The 27,324-nt window shown below is 42.1% G+C and overlaps 1 protein-coding gene across 2 annotated transcripts in view; it reads left to right on the top strand.

Annotated features, from left to right (window-relative positions):
- The window catches only part of CAB39 (calcium binding protein 39), a 73,608-nt gene that overhangs the window by 19,073 nt on the left and 27,211 nt on the right, over positions 1–27,324 (top strand). For both annotated transcript variants that reach the window (XM_016134683.2, XM_036235994.1), the window contains exon 2: positions 10,883–11,039. In XM_016134683.2, the coding sequence (XP_015990169.1) occupies positions 10,926–11,039 (114 nt within the window). In that variant the 5' untranslated portion in view covers positions 10,883–10,925. The remainder of the gene's footprint in view (positions 1–10,882; positions 11,040–27,324) is intronic.

Raw genomic sequence — 27,324 nt, 5'->3', positions numbered from 1 at the left:
AAATATGTTGTCAGCAGTTATCAGCAGTTCAAATCAAAAGAATAGAATGGAGGGGCGGGAAGAGCCTGGGGGTGAAGAAAGTAGCATTGTTAATCCAGCAGATGGGCAAAAATCAGCAGAAAGGATGAGTAGGGCCTGGTGCTGGCTCCTGATGAGGAGGAGGAGATGGCTGCCCCTCTGCGCTGTGCGTGGCGGCGCGAGGCGGTGCCGGTTAGGAATCTCGGTGTTTTGCTTCCCACACTGATATCTTGCCCGAGCCCCTCAGAATCTCCTTGGCTTCTCTTACTCTGTATCTGGTATACAGAACTGCATCAAACATCGTATGGTCATTCTGTGGCCAGAGCAGCCCTTTGTTTAGTCATTCATTATGAAACATTGCTTTCTAAGGTCAGCGGGTCAGAAATCATTTCTTCTGTTTTTATAAAGATGAAGAACTTACACACATTGGGTGACTGTCCTGAGTCACATAGCAGAGAGAAAGATACGGAGTTTCTTTACCCCCACTGATTTCATACGTTGTCCAGGGACAGCCTGCCAAGCCTTCTCTCTCTCTCTGCCTGTTTTTTGAAGTTTTCAAGTGCTCGGTGATGACTAAAAGAGTTGTTTCTCTGTCCAGCGCTCTGTTCTCTCAGTGTTGGTGTTCTCACATAGTAGGAAGGGAATGTCTTATGATGTTGATGCCTAATTAAAAGTTGACTTAATCGGGGGAAAAAAAAATAAAGGAGGGAAGGGATATAGAGTAACATGCTAAGAATAAGACCCAAAGCCTATGACCTGAGTATTTTTGTTGCAATATTAGAGAAGTCTTTCCTTTGGAGACAGATATGCTACAATGTCCCCCTGCTGACTCAAGAGTTATATTGATCCCATAATTTCAGCTATGAAGAAAGTATGTGTTTACTTTTATAATGAAGCCAAGACCTGTTAAAGGTATATTTTCTCTGGGATTATTGTTATAAAATATTAAAAGTTTTTCCAAGCTACAGTCCTATAGAAAATTGGAACATAAGAACAAAGACCTTAATTTGTTAAACTTAACTTTATTTATAATATATTAAGCTGATTCAGAACTTGATATTCATTTAGTCACAACTAGAAAAAAACCATTAGAAACGTATTTCTGTTCATGCAACTTATTTCGGTGCTGAACAAACTTTCTTTTAAACGACAAAAGTCATTTGACAGCTCCTGGGGCTAATACTGAACTGGGGGGGAAATCGAATGTATAAAGAGCAAACTTTTCTCCAGAAGTCAGAAATCAGGTTAATACATGTATGGGTATGTGTGTATTTTTAAAGGTTATTTAAACTTATAAAGAATGAGGTCAGAGAGCTTTGATACGTAACGTTCTTAACTCCTAAGAGTTACTTAGCTCTGTTCAGTTTGGTTAAAATAAGTGAATTCTAGAACTATTTAAGTGGACGTTTATACTTGCCCTGCCTTGTTGCAGAAAGAATTTTAACACAGCTTGAGATATTCAACTGTACTTAATTAGCATAGCTTTCGTCTTCAAAATTCATAATGACTGCATGCTAGGCTGAAATTACCACAGTATAACTTGACGCTTGTACTATGATTTTTTTCAATAAGTGTTTGAGGTTTAACATGAGGTTGCTGTTTGTACAATTAACAGGTTTTTTTGTAAGAGCCGATGCCTTTTAAAAATCATGTAAAATGTCTTATCTAAAAACCAGCTACTAAAGCAAAAACCCTTTCCTATAAGCAGGTGTCTCTGTTGCTCAAATAAAGAATGAATTTTACCATTAGAACATATTTCCTAAACATTCACATTTTGACATTCTCATGTTTAGTGTAAGTAAAGGAAGTTTTCAAGGATAAACAGAAAGCCTGTTTTAGAAAAACCCAAAGTGAAATTATTTTTAAACATTGTGTTTACTAAGTCCATTTCATTAAGTACTCTTTCTTCATTCAGAACAAAAGCTATTCATTTAAAATAGGATATTTTTATAAAAATTCATACTTGTATAAATATTATTAAAGATAGGTTTGCATAAGAATTATTTAATACTTCACATTATGAAAATGTAATTACCAGTCCACATGACGTATATTTAGGTACATTTAGCTCCAGATCATGGAAAACGTTCCACTAACAATAGTCTACTCTCACCCACACCCCCTAAATTCTGCAAATGGTTAAAAAGATTTGAGGTCTCTGAAAATCTTTTTTTTTTTTTTTTTCAATTTTTTTAATGTAAGCCTATGCCTAAAAGAACTTTATTTTGGTTCAGGCAGCATTTTCCCAAGGGTGAGTGGAGGGGGAACTTCAAGGTCACTCGGACCCGTGCATGTGCGTGGGAGAGCTGGTCGGGACCGGACGGACAGTGGTCGCGGTACCGTAGCCCGGCTCTCTGCACCATGCGTTTCTGAGACATGATGGAAAAGGAACTCGGATTGCCGACGAGCAATAAAATATTCTCAAAAGCATGTGAAGCAGAGGTGCCGGCCAGTTTTTTTTTGCTGTGTTTGTAGTTGGCAGGGTTCATGGGAAGAGTATCCCTTTTTCATATTTATGTAACTCATGATAATCTTAGAAATTGTCTTTGCCTAGTTGATCAGAATTTTTAAATCAGGGTGGGGTTTTTTTTTTTTTAAATCATTCAATGAACATTTATTTGTGGTCACTGTGTTTGATACTTAAGCCATCCTTTTATTTTGTAAACGTGTGTAGTACTTGGACAAATAAATACAAAGAGTAGAATTTGGAGTCCAGATACTGCCTGGAATCCTGACACACACTCAATATGGGAGTGAAACGGAAAGCCTTCAGGGGTGGGGTTGAGCAGAGACGTGAAGGAGCTTTGTAAAGTACCACATGAGAGATCCTTCATCATTTTAAACACTGCTGCCATCTTGGCTGTAAAGGAATGTCAGTGTGATTCCTGCGTAGTATTCCGGTTGAACATCACTGGCCCCTGAAATTCTGGTGAACATATTAATTGCAAAACATACTCCAAAGTCTTGTATGCTCTCGAACACTTAATTTTGGTTTTAACATAATTGATGCACTCTGTATTTCCATAAGTTTGGTAATGAACCAAAGATTCAACTGCTTCTTAAAGCTACTCATGGTTTATTTTAATGGAGCTAAGTCATTACATCTTATTTGCAGCTAAGACGAGCATGTATTCTGTGCATCCAAAAGCTGAATCAAAACTTTTAGATGCAGATTTTTAAGAAAGGATAAGATCACTCATTTTTTATTGCTATTCAGTCCATGTATATGCTTCCCCTCCACTTTTTAAAACCCATTTTGGTTCTGGAAATAGTAGTCACAAATCAGATTTTAGAAGGAAAAAACTTCACCTAACTATCCTTTACTACTATTTATTCAGATTTTACCATATGTACTTTAAACCCATATAATTTCTTATACTGAGTTGTGTGGTAACTATTGTTTTTCCATGATAGAAGTGAAGAAAGGGGGCTTAGAAAAGTGTAAGTCAGCTTAGGCATGGCTGAAGTCAGGATTTGAACGTAGGTGACCTTTAAAGCCCATGCAATTAACTACTGTGCTTTATTTCATTGCCCCACACTGCTGTATGGGATAGTCTAATGCATCTAACTCCATATCTGGCATGGTGCAGGAATTCAGGGTTTATTTGAATTAAGTAACATTAACCCTAGAAGCAGGGGGTTAGGTCTCAGAGTCAGCTATCTAAAATGGGTTCAGGCGTGTACTACATTTCACACTTTTCATGATTGCTTAATTAAGTACCTTAGTAGTCCTTGTATGTAACAGTCTTACTATTGTGTGTGTGTGTGGGGGGGGGGTGTTTGCAGTGTTTGCTTTTGACCACCAAGGTTATGAGTCAGGTCTAACACATGTGATGTAGAGTCTCGTGAACTCAGCTGTCTAGGAATGTGTTGTCACTCAGCAGCTTTTCATTGTTGTCTCTAAACACATACACCCACATCCACATCCTCCAGAATGCTGTTTGGAGCAGGTTCCCTTGATGCCTTAGATTTGTGGCATAAGTGAGTGCACAGTTGGTATCTGAATGAATGTCCTAATGAGTGACCCGGGACCATTTTTTAGTATTTGTCAGTGCACAGATGAATAGAGTTAGAGTTAGTGTGTTGCACAAGCCAAAAGCAGTCCTATTGCCTGAAAAGGGCAATGTCTAACAGTCCGAGCTCTAATGATGTTAGACTTGTATTTTCCCAGTGGGTGTTTTGGATGTTGCCCAGTACTTGGCTTGGGGTGGAGCTTCGTACTCAGGAGTATTAACGTAAGAGCAGTGATTTGAAATTTTGTGCTCTCTAAGATGGAAGTGACCATTTTTGGTATCATCTGGTTTTCATCTGTTGTGGAGAAAGAAGTAGACTCCCAGCGCAAAAGACCACAGACATAGAGCATAAGTAATGAATGAAAAGGGGAATATATATCTAACTGGTGCTGCCAGCTGCCCCTGCAGGCTCTGCAGGAGATCTTCACTTTCTGTCTTGTGTAGTCCTTTAGTGTTTGAATTTTGCACAAAAAACATGACCATTTTTTTGAAGTTAAAAGTTTAACTCTGTTATGGACATAGATGCAGGAGTAGAAAGACTGATTATTCTGACCCCCAGCCCAACCCCTCTCCTCCCAAGGATGTAGAAGCTAGCAGAAGGCTATGTTTGTGTGAACAACAGCATGAAAAGCAATGCTGCCTTTTTCTCTTTTCTTTCTCTTTCTTTTTTCTCCTTTTTTTTTTTTGACGATTTCGTTGGTCAGTAAATGTCCCAATCATTGACAACCAGATTTTCCAAAACACCCCCTAGGACGATATTGGCCCCACTGACAACCACTGCTCTATGTGGAGGAATAGCGAAGGTCTGCAGTTGGTATCTGTAGGAATAGAGAGATTTAGAAAATAGAATTGACTAAAATTGTGAACTGATTATATATATGGAAGACTTAACAGGTGGAAAGATTCTAGTATAATGACCAAATTTTGTGATTGGGTGAACAATGGATCTATTCACTGGGAAGGGGAATTTAGAAAAAGAAGCAAGGCTCGAGGATGAGGTATGAGGTGCCTGGAGGACATCTCTATGCCTGGAGGACATCGCTGGGGAGTAGCAGTTGGAAATGTAGGCCGATTGGTTGGGGTGGGGGTAGATTTCAGGTTGTTGAAACCGTGGGTAGATGAGATCACTCAGAGAATATAGTGTAAAAAGACAGCCAAAGGTGGAACCTTGGAGGACGTCAGCATCGGAGTGAAGATGAGTCATTGAATTAAATGCAGAGAGAGAGGACATCTGGAGAGACAGGAACACAGTCAGAGGAGAGCGACGCATGAAAACTAAGACAGGGCGTGCTGCGCCAAATGTTCACGCGCATTCCTTGCATGCGGACCTCGTGTTCAGTTCCATAATGTCGATTCTATTATCAAAGCAGTACGATAAATCATTTCCTACTCCTGCCCGCCCCACCTCCCTCCCAAATTTTCAAGTTAAATTTCCCCTCCAGGACTTCTTTATCTTCGGGATGCAAACGTACAGGGCTGATTACCCTCTGGAGCAAACTTAACCTCCAGCTTGAGAAACGTGGGTGAGGGCTGCTGAGCCCTCTTTGGCATGAGCGCCGACAGGGACCGGCTTTCTGCAGTTGCAGTACCGTGTTGGCTCCCAGCAAGGAGCCCTGCTGAGCTTTATTATGAACCCTTTTTTATTTTTAAGGGGGCGGGCGGCAGATTAGTTGGATTTGAAAGCTAAATGAATTTTTTTCAATTATAGTATATTTTTGTCCATTTTCTTCAAGAACTCAGGTCCAAAACATAGTTTAGGCAGTTTTAAAACTATGAAGGAAAATATTTGAACATACAGAAAAGTTGAGTAAAAATGAAAGCCCATATACCCATTTTCTACATTTAAAAATTAAGGTTTTTACCATATTTGCAAATGTGGTGCTTGGACTTAGAAATAGTTAAAGCCTGGAGGGCTATGAGAAGGAATTAGAATTTTATTACAAGAGCAGTGAAAAATTATCAAAGGGCCTTAATCAGTGAGTTCTTATTATTATTCCCTAAAATTCCACCAAATACTTCTACTGAAATAGTGCTGATGATAAAGGAGGAAGGGGTAAATGAGAAAGGCGGGCAGTGCTGTGGTAAAGGTGTCTTTTAACCATCTTAATCTTCGTTTAACCGTTGCTACCTCCAGCCTCGGCATCTCCATACGCTTGGGATTGTCCGTTCGAAAACTTAGACATGTGCCTGTGTTTCACAGCCTTCACGGTCCCCGAGCACTTTGCATGGTACTGTTTGACAGTGGGCCGGGCCCTTTTGAAGGCACTTCTCCACTCTGAGGAAAAATCAGTGTGGGCTGAAGAGTCCACTCTTCGTGGTGCCTTCGCTGTCCTTTGAGCATTGTCGCAAGGTGGTTTGGTGCTCCGCGAAAGGATTAACTTGTTTCTTATGAATAAGGGTTGAAGGAAGGAGACCAAACAATAGTTGAATCATGAAGCTCAGCTCTTTTTAAAACTAAGTTTGTGTTTCATTCCAGTTCTTTTTGTTCCTCTTCATAATCACTAAAATCAATGTGACCCATGAATCTGTTCAGTCATTCATATTTAAAAAAATAAAATGGAATGAAATAGGAAGTATTAGATTTAGCTTCATGTGTGCGTGCATGTGCATCTGTGTAATTAAATACATGTTAAAAATTTATCGTGAGTGACACTGGTTAATAAAATACAGGTTTCAAGTGCACAGTTCAGTGATTTGTCACATGTATATTGCGTTGTGTTCACTCCCTAAAGTTGAATTTACCTTTGTTACCATATATTTGACCCCCTTTGCTCTTACCTGTCTCCCCCTTACCCCCTTTCCCTCTGGTAACCACTAAACTTGTCTGTGTCCATGAGTCTCTGTTTGTCGTGTTTGTCGCTTTCAGTTTTATACCCCGCATATAAGTGAAATTATATGGTTCTCAACTTTCTTTGTCTAACTTATTTCATTTAGCTTGATAATCTCAAGATCCATCCATGCTGTCGCAAATGGCGGCATTTCATCTTTTCTTGTGGCTGAGTAATATTCCGTTGTATGTATGTACCACAGCTTCTTCAGCCAGTCATCTGTCAAAGGACACTTCAGTTGTTTCCATGTCTTGGCCACCCTGAGTAATGCTGCTGTGAACATCAGGGTGCATATATTTTTGCAGATAAATATTTTCAGATTTGGGGGGTAGATACCCAGAAGAGGGATTGCTGGATCATGCAGTAACTCTGTTCTTCATTTTTTGAGGAACCCCCATACTGTTTTCTGTAGCGGCTGTACCAGCGTAAAGTTCCACCAGCGGTGTCGGATGAGGATTCCCCCTCCCCCACATTCTTTCCAACACTTGTCGTTACTCGTCCTGTTGATGACAGCCATTCTAACAGGTGTGAGATGTTTTCGATGTGCATTTCCCTCATAGCTAGTGAAGTTGAGCATCTTTTCATATGTTTATTGGCCATTCGGATGTCTCCCTGGGGGAAGTGTCTGTTCAGGTGTTCCACCCATTTTTTAACTAGATTGTTTTTTACTGTTGAGCTGTATGAGTTCTTCCTATATTTTGGATATTCGGCCCTTATTGGAGGTGTTGTTTGCAAATATCTTCTTTCATTCGGATGGTTGCCTCTTTTGTCTTATTGATAGTTAAATAAATACGTTTCTTACTTGTAGGTCATGATCAAAATTTGACAAACTGCTGGTTCTATGGGCTCTATCTAGCTTTCAGAATTAGTAAGATTAGTTAATGGACAGCCTTCCTTTTCTCTGTCCTTCAGCCCTCCATTCAAATGTCTTATGGATAGTGTCTTTTTATGTATTAAGGGTAGATTGTTTTATATTCATTGATTTCTTTAAACTTAATTTTTGCATTTGTCAAATTACACATGTACATAATAATGGGAGATAAAAGGGGCGGGAAAGAAGAGATGGTAGCCCCTACACTTTTCCTGCTTCCCAGAGGTACCACCTTTCAGCTCTTTCGATTGATCGTTTAGGTATCTTTCTCCACATCTTTAATGAGCATTCTTGTATGGCACATCCATGATTTCACCATATTACTCATAACATTCGCCTCAATAGCTGCTTATGTTTTCTTTGTTACGCTCGTAAATTCATAACAATGAGTACTCAGTAGCTCTATGCATATTAATGTGGCATGTTTATTAAGAACTTTATCTCTTAAAGCATTACTCTTACCCTTTCAGCTATGTTCTGGGCACGTGTATCGTCTACCTACTTGGGTATCACTTAGGAGCCATTGATTAATTTTAAACTTTTCTATGTTTTCATTAACTATTTAAGAAGTTGGATCACAGACTGGCATACAACATGAGTATAAGATATAATACATAGCAATCTTAGATGTAAGAAACAAGTTTTAAGGCAGAAGTTTTAAGAAACATTATTTCCTTGTCTTTGCATCACCCCACCCCACCCCACCCCCGAAATCTTGGATAGTTGTGTTGTAAGAATTGGTGAATTTGAGGATGTAAGTGAAAGAAGTAAAATGATTATAATTATTACACTCATGTTTTAAGAACTAAATAATTCTTTACAAGTTTTATGATAGTTATATAGTTCTTATTTATTCTTTCACTTAATTATACATTAACTATTTAAAAAACAACAAATCAGAAGAATGTATAAGGTGTGTAGGTGTGTGAGAGGGAGGAAGGAAGGAAGGGGTTCGGGGAGGGGAGAGAGAAAATGCGAGCATGTATGAATAGCTTCGCCGCTGTGACTGGACCCTGCTGAGGACTGTCCACTTCTTGTTTTTGGCATTTGGTACTTACTGTATTTCTTCAAAGTACAGTCTAACTAGTTGATATTTTTTGCCAAATCTTGGCTGCCCGGTTCACTGATGGCGAGGAATGGTTGTGTCATGCCATCCCTGTCCCTCACAGAGGCATTTTATCTATCCTCTTTAGCAGCTGTATTCTTCCTGCTATGACCAGTATTTGGTGTGTGGTGGGACTTTTTAAAACTCCCTTTGTCCTGTTAAGTCACTTCTTCCACCATTGAGCCCGAGCTGAAAATATCTCTGTTGCATAGCACCGTCACACTTCCTGCCAAATACTGTTAAACATTCCCGCCCTCTACCCAGCATCGGCTTGTGGCATCACTGCTGTTTGCAGAGTACAAATAGGAAAGATAAGTTTCTTGTGTGAATCCACTGTTTATAGAGAAGCAACCTGCGTTGACCTTCATCCTCAAAAAAAAAAAATTTAAAAGGAAAAAGTAATAGAAAAGAATGATCCAGGATTTGTGTTCCATGTAGCCAGGTAATCAGAGAGAATACAACAGCCATATGGGAGTAACTCACCTAAAATGACCCAAACTTCTTGTCATAGGAAAGATATTCAGAAGTAAGTGTATGCATCTTTGAATTTTGAGAACCTATGTTTGAGGACATTTCCCTTTGGCTGATGAAGATGCGGTTTCAATTCGGTCAGTAAAGGATTTACAAGTCAAGGATCGACAGCAGTGAGCTAGATAGGTGACGTTCGGGTAGAGAGTGCTCAGAGCAGATCTCACCAAACCCGTCACAGAATGGCACGCCTGTTCATGATTTAATTGTGGGCTCACCATTAGCATTTATTTGCATGTTTTTCCCCCTGAATGTTTATTTGTAAGCAGATATGTAGGTCACTGTATCTCAAACTTTAGAGAAAACATTCAAATACTTTCTTCAGGTGAAGTCTTAGGTGAAGTTCAGGGGAAGGATTATAATGCAGTAGGGATGTTCTGCGGTCGACATGGGGGAAACAAGTGGGGTCGAGGTATCTGAGATCCACCTCTCTCTACCGTGCTGGAGGTGGGGTGCCTGCCAGGGGCAGTGAAACGTAGACGTTTGGAACTCACAGTCTGAAAACTACTGACCTAAGTGATCTGTAAGGTTCTTCCCAAAAGTGTTATCTTTTGATATCTTATATGAGATTTAATGCCTATGAGTATAACTTCGTTTATTTAGTGAAAGAAATTGTAACTTATGACATGTTCCCCAAGTTACTTGTGTTGTCTTGCTAACGTTTTTTCATGGTGATATATTAGAATAGTTGATGTCTCCTTTTGCATGATGTAATATTATGGTTTATGTGGTGGAAATGCTTTCTGCTACCCACAAAAAAATTAAGAACTTCCGGGAGTTCGATATCCGCAGGGTTTCATCCAGCGAGTTCCTTCGTAGGAGATCATCGTAGCCAAGGTAGAAGGAGTCCATCATGAAACAGGCACTTTCAGGATTTGAGGGTCTGGTGGGAGATGTGTTGAGGCCCTGTCCGAGGTTCTGGAGTCTCCAGCCCTGAGACCCCGTGGCCGACGGAGGAGGCTGTGCTGTGCCTGGGGGCGTGCGCCCCCGGTGGTGCTTCGGGGAACTGCAGGAACACTGGGAGAGAAGCATCTGGAGAGACCCGGACATGTGGGCCTATTGCTAGTGCTGTTTTGCTAAGTTCCTTACCTAACTTTTTGCCTCAGTTTCCTCAGTTATAAAATAGAGATATCTGTTAGTTGGAGGATTAGCGTATTGATTAAGGACACTTTGGATCAAGACAGACTTGAGCCGCCTTTACCACGCAGCGCTCAGCGTCGGCCTGGCCGAACGAGTGGCCCTGCGAGTGACGGCTGCCGCCGCCTGCATCGTCAGCACCGGCATGTTCCTCCTCACATGGGGTGTCAGAAGAGCCAGTGATCCAAAAGATTTTTTTAAAATACAAAATGTTGTACAGCTCTAAGATCTCCCAGTATCATCATTTCTCACATGTACTGGTGGGTTTTCCAGTTTCCACTGGTTTTGAAAGTCACTGGTTTTCTTCCCTGATTAGGATTTGGAAAGTGCGTCTCCTCCTGACCCTGCTTCTTCTCACTCATACCTTGTGCCTTGTCCCCAGGTGAAGCAGGCAGAGCGCAGCGAAGGCGTCTGTCGCTGCCGCCATGCCGTTCCCGTTTGGGAAGTCTCACAAATCTCCAGCAGACATTGTGAAAAACCTGAAGGAGAGCATGGCCGTTCTGGAAAAGCAGGACATTTCTGACAAAAAGGCAGAAAAGGTATGTATTTGGCAGTATTTTCTATTTTTAGTCTTTTGATGAGGAGTAACTGTCAGACAAACATTTCTTTTTTCTCAGTTTTCCATTTGCGGTTTTCAAGTTTATTTAAATGTTGTTTTCGTCGTCGTTTAAATTGGTTTATCCGATTGCTGAAATCGGTGTTCCCGCCAGTAGTCTCCCTGGGGAAACACCTCTCCTCGTTGTCTTTCTCTGTGCCCCGTGTCCATGATGAGTATCTTCCTCTGCCCGGTCACCACCGCCCAAAACGTGGCTTTGATCCCAGGCTTCTCTCCCCCGTCTCCTCTGAACCAGTCGTCTTTCCCTAAATACCTGCACCCTGCTTCCTCAGGGGCTTCTGAGTCGACTCGGATTCCCATTCCTACTTGACAAGGCGCCTCATGACCTTTCTCATGGACCTCATAACCTTTCTTATTTCTAAAATAACTCCCTTGCTTGAAACCTTCAGTGCAGACTCCTCGGGTGGCACACAAGACCCTGCGTGACCTGACCTCTGCTCTCTAGGTGAACTCCAGCCCCCTTCCTTACTCCATAGACGTAGCGTCTTGACTCACCTCCCGTCCATGGAAAGCAACTGAAGCAGATAATCAGGCAACTGTCTTTAATGCCTGTGTCTTGTCTCCCCCTCTCCATGTCCGCCTCAGCCCCAGTCATCTTTCAGAACCACCCTGTACACGTCTTTCTTTCTTCTTTTGCTTTTTAACCAAGTGCGTGGTAATGAAGACCACCGCGACAGCTAATGCCCTTTGGTGCCACCGCCCTGACTCAGGCTAAGGGGTCAGCACCATCAGTGCAAATGGCACTGTGGTAGAAAAAGGCAAACGATGTGTTAATATTGATACGAAAACGGTTTTAACCCCACAGGCTCCTTGAAAGAGTCTTCAGGGAGCCAAGGCACCTGTGCTCTGAAATTGACTGTGATATTTAATGAAAGGTTACGTGTGTGTGTGTGGGTGGCGTCAGGTAAAGAGAGTGTCCTAATTTAGATGGGTTATTGGAGATGAGTCCTATAAGGATAAAAAGCAAGTTTGTTTCTGATGGATTCATATCATCTACCTGACTTAATCAGTGGTTCCAACCAGGGGCACTTTTGCCCTCCAAGGACATGTGACAATGGTTGGAGACATAGGTGGTTGTAACGCAGGGCGAAGGGCTGCTACTGGCATCTCGTGCGTACAGGCCAGAGACGGTGCCGAAATGGGACAGCCCCATCCCCCCCCCGGAACTACCCCCACCCCCCACACACAATATCAGGAACTCTTTCTCTAAACTTAAGCAAGAGTAGGCCTCCTGCTATCAGGATAAACAAAGCAAAGAAAAATAGTGGAATTTAGGGAAAATTTTGTTTCAAAGGAAGAAGACAACTCTGAAGAGCAGTCTCTACAAACTCCTTATTCTGAAATAGATTAAGAATAGGGTGGAAAACGCTGAAATGTCTGATTCATTTTCTTACCAAGATTGAAAAGGAAGCAGCTAATTCAAACGGTGAAGAGAGGGCACTGAGACCTGGGAACGGTGGGACGATGGAAATCTAACCACCAAATTAAAAACCGTGAAAAACCACTTCGACTTCATACTAAAGACTGAATGAAAAGCTGAAGGTAGTCTCAATAAACCAGAGCAATTGCTACGACTCGTTTGGCAGTGCTCTGGAAATTCTAGCCAATGCATAAAGAAATGGTTCGGAAATGAAAAGTACAGCAATTGCAAAAAAAAAAAAAAGGGGCGGGGGAGGATAACACTGTTGACATATTCATATATCCTTACAAAACGCAGGAGAATCAATGCAAAATAGCTCACTAGGGTAGCTAAATAAATAGAACATTCATAACTTCCCCAAATACCAATCAAAACTATCTAGAAATTATTGTTTTTAAGTATTTTATTTACAATAATAGCAACAGAAAAAGTATAAGATGCCTCAGAATACTTTCATCAAGAAGCGTGCAAAAACCTATATGAAAAAAATATTAAATCCTATTCAGAGATACGGAAGAATACTTGGTCCATGTTATTAAATGGAATATAGCTAAGATGCCATTTCTTCTCAAATTAATTTTTAAGCTCAAAGCTTAAAATTAAGCAAGCAATGGAAAGCAATTCCATTCAGATCACAGCAAGATCTTTTTATAACTTGACAAAAACTGATTCTGAAGTTCTGGTAGAATAAAGTAAGTATCTGGTAGAAAAAAAGTAAATATCTCGAAGTCGTGGTGAGATGTAAGGAATCCGAAGTCTACTTCGTTTTGAAGCAGAACACATACTCTGTACATCCACTTGTGATTCTAATCATGGTTAATAAAACTCCATCCTTCTAGTCGTTCAGGCCAAAAGTCTTGAGTTATCCATGATTCCTTTCACACATCCCAAATCCAATTATGAGCAAATTCATCCCCCTTTTCTAGAGGAAAAAATTAAAGAGCCAGAATCTAACCACTTCTCATTTTCCTACGTATCACCCTGGTCTGAGCCACCATCATCTCTGCTCTGCATTCCTGCAGTGAACTTCTAACTGGTCTTCTTTGCCTCTCTACACCCTCAGTGATTCTTTCAAAGCTTGCGTCAAATAGTATTTTCCATAGTGTAAAAGTCAAAGACCTTCCAAGGGCCTGAACTAACTTCTACAGGCCAGTCCTGCCTAGGCCTGTTTTTGTAAGGGCTCCTGAGCTAAGAATGGTTTTTACATTTTTAAAGGATTGGTTTAAAAAGCAAAGAATATGTAATAGAGATCTTATGTCAACTGCAAAGCTTAAATTATTTACTGTCTGCTCTTTTAAAGAAAAGTAAATGCTCACCCTTGCCCGTGGCCTCAATGGTCCCTTCTCTTACCATTCCCTCAGTATTGGCTTCTTTTTATTACACACTCCATTCACACTCTTGCCTTTGGATTTTTATATTTGCATTGGCCAGTTCCCTTTGCCTAGAGTGTTCCCCACTACGCCCCCCCCCCCAAGGTCTCTACTTTAAAGTGTTTGCTCGGTGTCATTCCTCACCCAACCCCCTTTTTCAAATGCAGCCCTGCCCTCTGGAATTCCTCTTCTCCCTGATCTTGCTCCATTTTTCTGTACAGCACTTAACATTTTAATACACTCGACGATAAGCTGTTTACTATTTCTTCCCCCGGGAGAATATAAATCTTCCAAAGACAGAGCTCAGTAACCATTTGTATTTGTTGAAAATGGAATGCAAAACAGTTAACATGAAACATTGTCACTTTGTGGAACTCTCGCTTGATTTTCGATGAAATAGGATAAAACAGGTATTACCGAGAGTATTGTAACAATTTGTATATTGAGTTTGTGGCTAATAAGAGGGTATCATATAGAGGTAGCCTCTGAATTTTTTGGTGGTAGCCAAGTATCACATTCTCTTTCAGCACTACCACCCACAGAAGTAGTAAGATAAGTGACCCTTCTCAACAGGTCTATCTTGTTGGCCTCAGTATCTTCCATAGTTTTATGTCCATTAATTATCTTCTCTTATAGTTCAGGGTGTTCAGAGGACATTTTTAATGATTGCATGAATACTTATACCCAGTGGATCTGATTAGTGGAACACCCTGAGCTTCCAGTGGTCTGCTGTAGGGCACTGTCCTGAAAAATCTAGGTACAGGTGGCTTTACTAGAGACTTCTACCAAACATATAAGAAAGAAAAAACAATTTCTACACACACTGCTCCATAAAATATAGAGGAAGAAATTGTTCTTAACTCATTATATGAGGCCAAGGTTATCCTATTACCAAAACCAAAGAAATTACAAGAAAACTTATAGACTAGTATCTCGTGATCATAGATGCATCTAACAGTAAATTGAATCTAACAGTAGAATTATACATCACAACTAAGTGGACTTCACTCCCAGAATGCAGGGCTGGTTCAATATGCAAAAATTAATCAGTGTAATTTATAGTATTGACAAAATTACCTATCAATAAACAGGAAAAAACACAGCCTACATTTTTTTATTAAAAACTCATCAAACTAGGAATTGAAGAGAACTTCCTCTCCCTAGTAAAGGACACCTGCAGAAATCCTCCAGCTGGCATCAAGCATATGGTGAAAGGCAGGACCATTTCTCTCTCAGATCAGGAATGTAATAGGATGTCTTCTTTCACCTCTTCTATTCAACTTTATACTTGGAGGTTGGAGCCTGTGCAGTCAGACAAGCAAAAATAAATAGATTAAAGACACGGAAGGGAAGAAGTAAAGCGGTATTTGTAGATGACGTAGTCATCTACATTCAAAAACTAAATCTATAAAAAAGTTCATAGAACCAATATGTGACTTTAGCAAGGTCACAGGTTACAAACATCAATATGCAAAGAGCAATTATATTTCTGTATAATAGTAGTGAAAAACCCAAAATTGAAATTTAAAATCCATTTGGGATAGCAAAAAGAAAAAGAAAGAAACAGTGATAATGTGACAAAAGAAGTGAAAGGCACTGAATACTTTACACTGAAAACCATAAAGTATTGCTAAGGGATGAAAGACCTAAATAAGTGAGAGATACACCTTGCTTATTGGTTTGAAGACTCAATGTTGTTAAAAGGTCAATTCTTTCTGAATTGGTTTATAGATATATTGTAATCCCAGCAGGCTTTTTTATAGAAATTGACAGGCTGGTTCAAAAATTTATAGGGAAATGCAAAGGAAGGCCTAGAATAATCAAACCAGCTTGGAACAATAATAGTTATAGGGCTCACATCATCTGATTTCAAGGATTATAGAGCTATGGTAATCAAAATGGTGTCATATCAACATAAAAGAAGACATATAGATCAGTGTGACAGAATAGAGAATCCGGAAATACACCTACATATGTATGGGAAATTTTTGACAGAGATGCAAATGCAATTCAGCGGAGAAAGGATAGTTGTTTCAGCAGTGGTGCCGAAACAACTTGATAGCTACATATGCAAAAAAAAAAAAAAAAATGGGCCCTATACCTTTGCCATACGCCAGAATTAACTCAAAATTGATCACACAACTAAATAAAAAAAGTATAAAGCTTCTGAAAGAAAATGGAGAAAAATCTTTGTGATCTTGGGCTAGGCAAAGGATTTTTAGACATGACACTGAAAGCATACTCTGTAAAAGAAAAGATTAACGAAGTGGAATTCATCAAAACTAAAACTCTTCTGCTCTTCAAAAGACACTGTTACCATCAGCAGATGACTGGATAAAGAAGTTATGGTTCATATATACAATAAAATATTACTCAGCTATTAAAATAAAATCCTACCATTTGCAACAACATGGATGGACCTAGAGGTTATTATGCTAAGTGAAACAAGACAGAGAAAGATAAATACCATGTGATTTTACTTCTATGTGGAATCTAAGAAACAAAAAAGAACAAATAGAAAGCAGACTTGTAAACGCAGAGGACTGTCTGGTGACGGCCAGAGGGGAGGGGTCGGGAGGCTGGGAGAAAGCGGTAAAGGATCAAAGAAGGACAGAGTGGTAGGGGATGGGGGGGAGCACAGCAGAGGGAATGCAGTCAGCATTGATGTACTGGCTCGGTGGGAAACCAGAGGGGAGAAGGAGCAGTCAGGGAGATCGTTTTATAAACTACGTAAATGTCTAACCAATGTACTGTATACTTGAAGCTAATTAAAATAAATTAATTAATTTATTACTGTTAAAAGAGTGAAAAGGTAGTCCATACACACCAAGAGAAAATCTTCATAAAGCATTTATCGGATAGCGGTTTCCATCCAGAGGAAGCCAGCTGTGGCACACAGATTGTGTGAAATGCTGCTTAGCAGTGACAAAGAATGAACTGTGGCTGTACACAGCGACATGAACAGATCGCAGAATAATTAAATTTTGAGTGAAAGAGACCACAGGATAAAAATTACAGAATGTATGATTCTATTTATACAAAAAAAACTAGAGAAACGTAATGACAGAAAGCACATCAGTGGCCGCTGTGGGATTGGCAGGCACGCGGGGGTTAGAGGGGGCCGGGCGGAGTCAGGGGACTACAGAGGAGTCGCGGTGGCGATGGATATGTTCGTTGTCTTGACGGTTTCACGGGTGTGTAAATAAGTCCAAACTTGTACTCTTTAAATGTGTGTGGTTTGTCATATGCCAATTATAACTCAATAAAGAGAGCAAAGTAAGGAAAGACTGTCCACGTTCCAAATGAAATAGAGGTGGCTCAGAAGCCACAGGTGTTTGCCCTGAGACTAGATCCTCTGATGAAGCGCCCAGAAAGACTGCCGAGAGCCTAGGCTGATAAAGTAGAAATACTCTGCTTAGATTCAAAGCGATCATCTTCTGCTGTCTGTAGACAAGTTCGTACTTGAGGATGCAGAGAAATTGGAGTGTGTTGAAAGGGGCATGACCGAGCCAGTATAGAAATTTAAGTCTGCCATGAGGAATGGCTGAATGAACTGGAGATGTGAAGTAGAGAAAGAATAAAATACGAGCCGTAGAGCTGTTGGTAAAATGTTTTTAAGGGATTATCTTATAGGAGGAAAGGAAAGGTCTCAGACAGTAGCAGGAGATAGAATCAGGACCTGAGTGGAAGTAAGGCAGGTAGTTTAATTTCATCTTAATATAAGAAAAAATAATAGGTGGAAGTTAGCTTCCTTGGGGGATAGCAAGTTTGCTGTCTCTGGACACGTATTGCTGTGGGCTGGGTCACCAGGTAGGTCTTGAGGAGGAGTTTAAACTTGCATGCTTGATGCATCCTTACATTGATATAACACCATATTTTACAAGGTGCCTTTGCGGAGAATAGGCCCCCATCATATTTTGAGGTAGAATAGTTTCCTGTTATTCTCATCCACATGGAGAAGGCTGTTGTCTCCTAGGTAACCCATTGTATTACAGTCAGAGGTGGCACCCCTAACTCTGCCGGGCCGCAGTAACATCATGCCCGTTTCTGCTCTGTTCATTATATCCGAGAGCATTTTCTCGTTCATTTCTTGTGCTCTTACAGGCAAAATGATACATACAACATTTGAGTGTTTATTCCTTGTAATGTGTCCATATTTTTACTTGTTTGTATGGTACACAGTTGCCATATTAAGAATTGTGTGTAATACAAATCAATTAGTCCCTTAGGAATTATGCCACACCTTTTTAAAAGAATTTGAAAATTACTGTCCTTAATACCTTTAGGGAAAAATAACTTATTTTACCATCCTTATTTTTAGGTAACTGGGGCATGGGGGTGGAGTGGAATGGGGTAGAATTTGCTCTTTCATTGCTGACAGCCACCCAGGCCTGGTACAGAATGACTGTTCATACACTCTTTGCCCCACTACGTGCTGTATGAAAAAGGTATGGCCGCCTCGCTCAACATATATTTGGTTCCCTCCATCCTTGTGAATGCGTGTGTTCACACTTTGAATAGCTATATTCACTCATCTCATAAGAGTAAGTTTGCTGGCATCCTCAAGGGGGGGGAGGGGAGTAACCTCGCATAGCATAGCCATTTAACAGTGACTCATGGTTACTAAACTTGTTTAGAGTAATCTCTGACACCAGAAGGTTATTAATAGATTTTCTTAGTCCATGATCTTTTAGCTTAGAATACTGAGACATTTTCTTCAGTAGAGAGGCGTGTATGTGTGTAGGATTTTAAAAAAATTAATACAGGAATCAACGTGATCATAGAATTACTCTCATCAAATACTTGGCACCAACAACATTTCTCAGGTTACTCTTACATTCTTTATCTTAATTTGCTTTGATTTAAGAACTTCCTTTTTTCAGAGGTGTATAATAGATCTCTTTTTGAGAATGAATTTGTATTTAAGGCAGTAAATATAGATTGGTATATATTAGAGGACTATTATTTAAAGTGATTCTTTTGCTAAAGAGTAGGTATAAAGAAACTCAAAAAAGTAAAATGTAAGACAAAATAAATGATGTAAGCCTCCCCTCCCCCCAAAATGTCTTGTTTTTTTGAGGCATTTTTCAATAATAGTAATGACTTATATGTAAATTATAATAAACTCAGTTATGGTGAACAGAAGCATGAAACATGAAACATGAAAAATTCTTAATAGATATTTCAAAATTGTTTCTAAAAAGGACGACTTTATAAACAGTGATTTCCATCTCAAATATGTTTCCTGTGCCTAGTTTCATGTGTATAGTATATGGCTGGACTCTGTTTTGCAAAAGATGACAATGAAAGTAATTTCATTGTTATCATTTGCAAGATTCCGAACTCCATTGACTCCTTAGACATTTTAGTGCCCTCATACATTTGGGCAGATAGATGGGCACATGGATCCAATTTTTTCCTTGTTCTTAAGGAGTTTATAATCTAGGAGAGTAAATAGGTATGTAAATAATATAATACAGTATAGAGATACTTAGAGGTATCAATGAAATTCTGTGGGAACCAAAAGTATAAAACAGTTAGTACCTCTTCAGAGATAGCATTAGGTTTAAAGTGATATTTGAATTGGTTTTTAAGATGTTTGGAAGGCAAAGAGTGAAAAGGAACAGAATGTGAAATAGCCTAAATTCTGGCATGTTCAGAAAACAGTGACAAATTCAGGGTGACTTTATAGGGTTGACTACACGGAGATGAATGCTGGGAAGTGAGGCTTGAGTTGTAGGTTGTGGTAGATTGAAAATGGCCTTAAATACAACCTAAAGATATACTGAGAGCTGAAGAAATCTTCTGTCGTTTTGTTTAAAATCTTTATTTTTAAATAATTGTTAATTCACAGGAAGTTACATAAAGAGCACACAGGGAGATCGACACAGGGAGATCGTGTATCTTTTACGCAGTTTTCCTCCATGGTAACGTCTCACGTGACTGTATACAAGATCAAGACCGGGAAATTGGCATTGGTACAGTCCACAGGCCTTATTCACATCAAACCTATTTCATTGCACCACTTTTGTAACTTGCACGTGTGTGTGTGTAGCTCTGTGCACTTTTATCACATGTGTAGCTATGTGGTTTCTTTGTAACCGCCACCACAATCAAGATTCAGAACTGTTCCCTCCCCACGATAGCCTTTATAGCCATGCCTGTTCCCTTTCCTCCGTCCCTAATCCGATCTCCAAATCTGTAATTCTGTTATTTTGAGAATGTTTTATAAACAGAATCACAGAGTGGGTAACCTTTTGAGACTGGCATTTTTTCACGCAACCTAATTCCCAGGAGATCTGTGCAAGTAACCATATCGGATCCTTTTGATTGCCGAGTAGCTTTCATTCCGTGGATGTACCACAGTGTGTTTAACCATCCACCTGGTGAAGGACATCTTGACTATTTCCGGTTTGTGGTTATCACAAATAAAGCTGCCCTGACCATTTTTATACAGGTTTTGTGTGAACTTATGGGTCCTTCCTCTGGGGTGAATGCCCGGGACTGCGGTTCTCAGGTTATGTGGTGGACGTGTTTAGCTGCATGAGAAACCGCCCAAGTCTTCCGGAGCTGCTGGGCCGTGTTGCATTTCCATTAGCCATGCTTCAGAGTCAGAGACGGCATGCGCTTGGAAGTGTGTTTGGGAAGATGAGTGATGTAATGGCAGAAGATGAACTTAGTGAGAGAACTCCGGTGACAAGGAACTCTTGCTTAGGGGTAAGGAGAAGCAGCAGGATATGAGACCAGATTTTCTGAGGGAGAATCGAGAGGATTGGATGGTTGTCTACAATTACCTGCAGGTTCACTTACGCTTTGACCTATCTTTTCCCCACCATGTATTTTTCAGAGCACGAATCAATAAACTGTGGCCCAGGTTGTCCCATTACCTGATTTTGGTAAATAAAGTTGTATTGGAACACAGTCATGCCCATTCAAACTTATAAGCGTTCCACATGCGAGCAGAGGGTGCCCTAGAGCAGCGGGTAAGCTGTGGTTTCTAGCGCTCTTTCTCTTTTCATTCACTTTTTTAGTTTTACTTTATTCAAATTTGTGTATTGAGTTTCTACGGAAGATTTTTATTTCGAGAAATGGTGGCAGTAGAGAGTAGGATAGCAGCGGCCCCCAAAGCACTTAAAAACTACTGGCTTAGACGACTTCCGACATCTTTTCCAGCACTGAGATGCCGTGATTCCCTACTGCGGCATCGCTTCAAACTTAGCATTTCAACTCAGAATTCATTTTCGCTGCCCCAGAGTATCCGTCTTTCTCTTCGTGACTAGACTGGTTTAAGAACTGCTGCCTCTCTGTCGTCACATTCTTTCTCCCTTCAGCATCTGTTTGCCAAAGTCCTGGTTATTTGAAATCATTTGGCAATGGGAGAGGAGGCTGATATTTGCAGTTTCTCCCCCTCTTGTCATAAGCACTCTAGGTGATGCGGGATCGTGTGTGTGAGCGTGCATGCTTGTGAGCGCACACGGGATGTGTACTTCCTTCATGAAGCCTGACAGTTTTAATTGATTTTTATATTTATCTTAAAAATTTGGAAAATACAACTGAATGTAAAGAAAATATATAGCTCATCTTAATTCCACGACCCCGTGTAATGGCGTGGTGGGTGGGACACCCTTCCGGATTCTCGTTCATGCTCTAGCTCGCTCCCTTTCTTGCGGGGGCAGGTAAGTTAATGAACTTGGGATCATGCTATTCTGTAACTTGCTTTATTTTTTAATTTTAATGTTAACAGCTTTGCGTGTCAGTGTAGATCTACTTAATTATTTATGAATCTTGGCATGGTCTTCTATTGTATGGGTACAGTATGATTTAGCCAGATCCATGGGATGACTTTTATTTCTAAGTCCTTGCTGTTGAAATGACATTCCTTGCTATCGTAAATGACACTGCTTGTACTTACATCTTTGTGTAGTTTTCTATTTCCCTAGAGTAAATTCCTAGAAGTATAATGGGTGGTTCAGAGGGATCTCACCTTTTAAAGTTATATTTACACTTTGCCAATTGCCCTACAGTAAAATTGTACCAATTTACTTTTCCACCAACAACATATCTTCTAGAAGTCTTTGCCTCTGATAGGGAAAAATTTGTTATCATTTTAAGTTAATTATTATTATGAAGTAGAATATCTGTTTTAAGGTTATTTGCCTTTTAACTTCCGAATTAGCCATATCTACACTTTAACCATTTTACTGTTTATCTAAGTGTGCTTTATATATTAAGGTCAAACGTAACTCGTAACTTTATTAAAAATTGGGATGAGGGGGAGAGCAGACCCAGTCTTATACCCCACCAGCTACAACCCTGTGCTTCCGTCTGTGAGTAGCCACCTTGTCATCTTTCACCTGCTACCACAAGGCCACCTAGGGATCTCCCCGGTAAGCTGGGCCTTCCTGGGTCCAGAGGAAGAGTGGGTGAGAAGGGTTGCGAGGGCCTCGGGGACGCGGCCCGGAAGCACTCAGGAGCAAGCGAGCATCTCCTCTCGCCTTCTCAAGTGGCGTTTTTGCAACACCACGTTGCATCTGAGTAGTTGCCGCCGATGGTGGTGAAACAGTACAGTGATGGGCACTGGGGGAACATTGGGTGCAAGGCAAGAGATTTAATATGAAACCTGAGTTTTTGAAAGTCTCGAAATAGGCCATTTGTACCAGCAGTTTGCCTTGCTAATTGCTGATTTTTCCACCTGGTATTTTTTAATGGGAAGGCAGGCCGTGGAAAATCTCACAGCCTTGTTTCTAGTTGGGGATTATTATGGACGTTGCCCTTAAACACGTGAAGCGGTGACTTGTCTCCTCAGCCTGGGAGGGAAAGAAGCGCAGTTCTGATGCTGTTGCTAGTGAGTCGGGCGTGAACTTTGGAACACTGATTACTGCGCAGGTTGAATCCTGTAAGTTAAATAGTTTAATTTTAATTTAGAGTTTTAAAAGATACTACTTAAAAATAAAGTTGTCACCAATTGATTGTATGTGGAAGTCAGCAAGCCTCATGGTGTGGAGTTACTACTCCTGGCCCCCGGCAGTTGGAGACAAGGCTTCTCAGCGTGGAGCCTTGACGCAGGAGCTCTGCCAAGCCCCAGACTCTTTTCTCTGTGACTGTTCTGCGGGGTGTCCCAAACTCGCAATATGTGTGGCTTCTTAAGAGAATCACACAGGGTAAACCACTTCGGCAAAGCCTCAGGGGAACAACATAAGCTCAAAATCCTGTGCCTGTCACCAGGCAGGTCAGCAGTGAGCGAGTTGGTGAGGCATGATCCGTATCATTTTCCTGTCAAGAAGTGGGCTTGTCATGAGGGGACTGTTCTCTCAAACGTTTCTCTTCATGACCAAGTATTTATAAAACAGTTGGCTACTGTTAGGAGTCTGTGCCCAGTGAAACAAAATATGAGGCTCACTGACCACACAGGTGTAGCATCTGTGTCTTGGAACACCATGTTCAGCTGACAAAATGTCCCAGACAATTCAGTCAGTGAACAAAACCATGAAGTCAGACCACGTGTAAATCACCGTCTTAGACACTGGTGGGTGGAGGGGGGACAAAGGAGTGTAAGCAAGCCCTTCGCAAAGCCCTCGAGTACGTTGCAGGGAGGTGAGAGGTACATGTGAGAAGTTGTGACACTAACTGCAAGGCAGGGCCTGACCCCAGGTAACAACCGCTGTGGCACCGGAGCAGGACAGTGGAGGGGTGAGGGGAGGGGGGTTCGTGGCCTTGAGCTCTGAGAGGAGGGAAGGAGGAGTGTGAACTGACAGACTTTCGGGGTCACTTGAGAAGAGACAGAGATGGCCAGGGTGAGAGTATGAGTAGGTGACCGGCAAAAGACAACTGGGAGAACCTTTACGCGGAATTCGAGATTCGAAGAAATGAAATGGATCCCGGCCGTCCTCCGCCCAGCTGGCAAGCTTGCACTCGAGGCCAGGCCAGCCTCCCCGTGTAGCGGCCACACGCCTGGAGTCGGCAGCCTTGGCATGAAGGAGGGATGCCTGTTTCTTTGCAAAGAAAAAAGCAAAATAAGAAGATTGATGAACTTTTTTATTTTTTAGACATAAAATGGTTGCAAAAGGAGTACTCTTCACCCAGCTTCCCCAAATGTTAAGATGTTTTTTCCATAACAGCATTAAAATGATCAAAATCATGAAACTAACACTGATATAATATTAACTAATCCACAGACTTTTTTCAGATTTCATCAGAAAAGAATTCCGTCACTTGATCCAGACCAGGATCCAGTTTAGACCCTCACGTTGCATGTATTTGTAGCAGCTCCTTAGCCTCCTTGAATCTGGAACGATTTCTCAGTCTTCGCCTTTCCTCCCCTCGACACTTCTGAAAAGTACCGGCCAGTCGTTTTGTTGAGTGTCCCCGCATTTGGGCTTGGCTGACGTTTCTTCGTGATTCGATGCGGGCGATGCCTTTTTGGCAAGAAAGCCATGGAAGCGACGCCACGCCCTGTGCAGCACCTCCGCGAGGTCAGACGTCTTACTGTCCGCTTGATCATGCGGTCGAGGTGGCATCTCACGTGAAAGCGCTTTTTCCTTTTGTCACCAATAAATCTCTTAGAGTAGTGGGCATGTTTCTTAAAAGTCTCCCAGTGATTCTGACGTGTCTCCAGAATCGAGACAGAGGATGACAGAAATGTATCACGGTGGATGGAGGAGGCCAAGGATGTGGTGTTAGAGTCTCATCGCAGCGCGGAAGGAGTGCATGCAGATGTTCACAGATGGAGCAGAGAGAGCGACACTAACGTCCCCGGGGGAAGCGGAGCAGTTTTGACGCGTTTGCTGCTAGGAGTTTCCGGCTGGAAATCAGCCCGGTTTGAAGGAACATTTCTAACTGCGCCCAGACTTCTGCAGTGCTCAGAACCCTGGGGGCTGAAGCAGAGAAGGTTTTTAGCAAAGGACATCACGCTGCTTAGGGGAGCAAGAGGCCGGAGCCGGGAGCGGGTGCAGCCCCGAAACGTGCACGTGTGGGCAGGACGGGAACGCGGTCTGAGGAGCCGGGTGGATTAGGCGACAGGAGGGGCTCAGCAGCTTGGAAGGGGCGCGCCGTTGGGAGGAGCTGTGCGAACGGCTGACTCAGTAGCTGTGAGGGACAGACACGGAGGTGACGGACAAGGAGGATGTGGTCGGAGGCAGAGGACGTGCTGCAGGCTGGCCAGAGACGGGGTCCGGCGGGGGCCCCGGTGTGAGAGCTGCGGAAGGGGGTCGAGTCAAATCGAAACGAGAGTGGTCAGGTCTATCTGTTGTGTGTGTGGCATCTTCATTCCGTAAATACTCACTGCATTGCCTTTTCTGGTGAAATACTTGACTTCTTAAGCTTTTCGGATCATCTTTTAGTAATATTTGGACAAGTCTCTCTTAAAAAAAAAAAAAAACTTTTTTTTTTTAATCAGCTTGTAATTCATGTAATGGAGAGCAAAAATCACAGAAATTGTTGAAATATGCATAAACTTACAGGTCATAAATTGAAATATGAGCTTAATTTCCCTCATCAGGACTGCTAATAATGAAGTTGATGGGTTTTAGTTTTTCTTTTATATCATGCTGCTGATTCTCCTGCATAGACGGTAACTAACCACGGAGCTGCCTGGGTTTGGAAATGTCTTGTCCCCATTGATATTATCTATTTCTGAATCGTTTGAGTCAGGCTTTTAATTGTTAAGACCCATTCCAGCCTTTAGCTTTTTACTTAGCATTGTTTGTGGCGCTGTTTGTCAAGCAGTGATTGGTAACCTACTTATATGTGTAGGCATGTGCGTAGTTATTTGTTAGAAATAAATCTTAAATATTTAGGGAGGATAGTTTGTGGGCATGAAACAGAAGCAGGAATGAGGTTAGTATAACATGGTGAAAACTTTGATCTGTTTGTCTCATTTCCTTTATTATTTTGCTCTTAAAGTAAAATGTGAGTTGTAAAACATTCAAACATCAGAAATAGAGCAAGCGAAAAAAGAAAGTATTCTTTTTACCCCTCTGCATAGGCAGACGGTGCTCCCCAGTCTGGCAGTCTGGACTCCCGGCCTGGTTTTTTCTCCGTGAGGACACAGGGAGGCAGGCTCCTTGCTCACACTGTAACCGTCAGTCGAGCTGAATGACTTCCTTGACGGAGAGTTGCGGCACGTCCTTCCTGCAGGTCCCTGTGTCAGCACCACTGTCTGACATGTGCTTGCCGAATTCCTTGACTGTGGTGTGGCACGTTTCTCTGCATCCAGTTTTCATCCGGACTGTATATCCCAGTGGTCGAGCACGCCGATGCGCAGCCGTGCACCCAGCATGTGTGGAGCACGTGCTCGCGCTGGGCTCCCGTAGAATGCGGAAGGGCACAGGCGTTACTTAGAAATCACAAGGCGACGTAGTGTGGCTTCTCTGCAGCAGTACCTGGCGGTAGGAGATCCTGTGATGGGATTTCCCTTTGGGGGGCATTGAGCTAGCTGAGCAGCGAAGGAAGAGTAGGAGATGGGCAGGAGGCGGGGCAGGGTGTGGGCACAAAGCATTCCAGGCGTAGGGAAGCACACGCGCAAGGCTCCCAGAGGAGACCGGTGTGACCAGAGCCTCTGTGTGTGGGGGGGAGAGGCAGGGAGGTCATAGTGCAGGGTAAGGTCAGAGGGGCAGCCTCAGACCATGTGCGCTTTTGTGGGCCACGCTGAGAAGCTTTCTCCATCCTAAGAGCAGTTGGTAATTGAAGCATTTAAAGCAGAGGGAGTGACCTCTGTATTTGGGTTACGAAAAGGTCATTCTAGTTGTGATTCGGGGAATGGGTGGTAGGGGATTCAAGGAAACAGTCAGCAGGCCACTTAGTAGAGCAGTAGGAGTTATGGGGACTCCGACTTGGGTGGTGGGGGGGGGCTGAGGGCGAGTGGGGGGGGGGGGAGACTTGGGGATGCACGAGGTGGCAGGGCAGGGCGAGGACGAGGAGGAGTCGACGCCTGCTCACTGTCTGACATGTACGCGAGCGTCAGTCCCCGGTGTGGCTCCCGGAACGAGGCAGCAGGCGAAGAATACCAGGCATCGGAACACGGTCCCGAGTTCTGTTGTAGATGTTAGGTTTGAGGTGCCTCGAGACATCCGAGTGGAGGCATTTCAGTCGACTGTGAGTGAATTAGTGAGAGAGGTGGGTCAGAGACAGGAATCTCTGCGGCATCTGTGTTCAGGTGTTAGTTAAAGCTGTGGGCCTGGGCGAGGTCACTTGGGGAGAGAGACTAGAAGGAGAAGAGGGCCTTGTACCCTGCCTTGAGGAATTCCCAATATTTAAATGGCCTCATCAAGGAAGATGAGCCAGAAAGGATACAGGACGAGTGACCAGGGAGACGGGAAAGAATTAGGGTGGCGGTGAGTCACAGAGGACAAGGGAGGAGCAGTTTTAGGAGAAGGCTGTGAGGACTGGCTGCCGGCCGTGCAGCACGAGGTGGAGAAGCC

This window comes from Rousettus aegyptiacus, unplaced genomic scaffold, assembly GCF_014176215.1.
Source record: "Rousettus aegyptiacus isolate mRouAeg1 unplaced genomic scaffold, mRouAeg1.p scaffold_m13_p_2, whole genome shotgun sequence".
In the NCBI taxonomy this organism is placed as follows: Eukaryota; Metazoa; Chordata; class Mammalia; order Chiroptera; family Pteropodidae; genus Rousettus; species Rousettus aegyptiacus.
The sequence above is the reverse complement of the archived record's forward strand: the minus strand, read 5'-3'. Positions and strand labels throughout refer to the sequence as shown.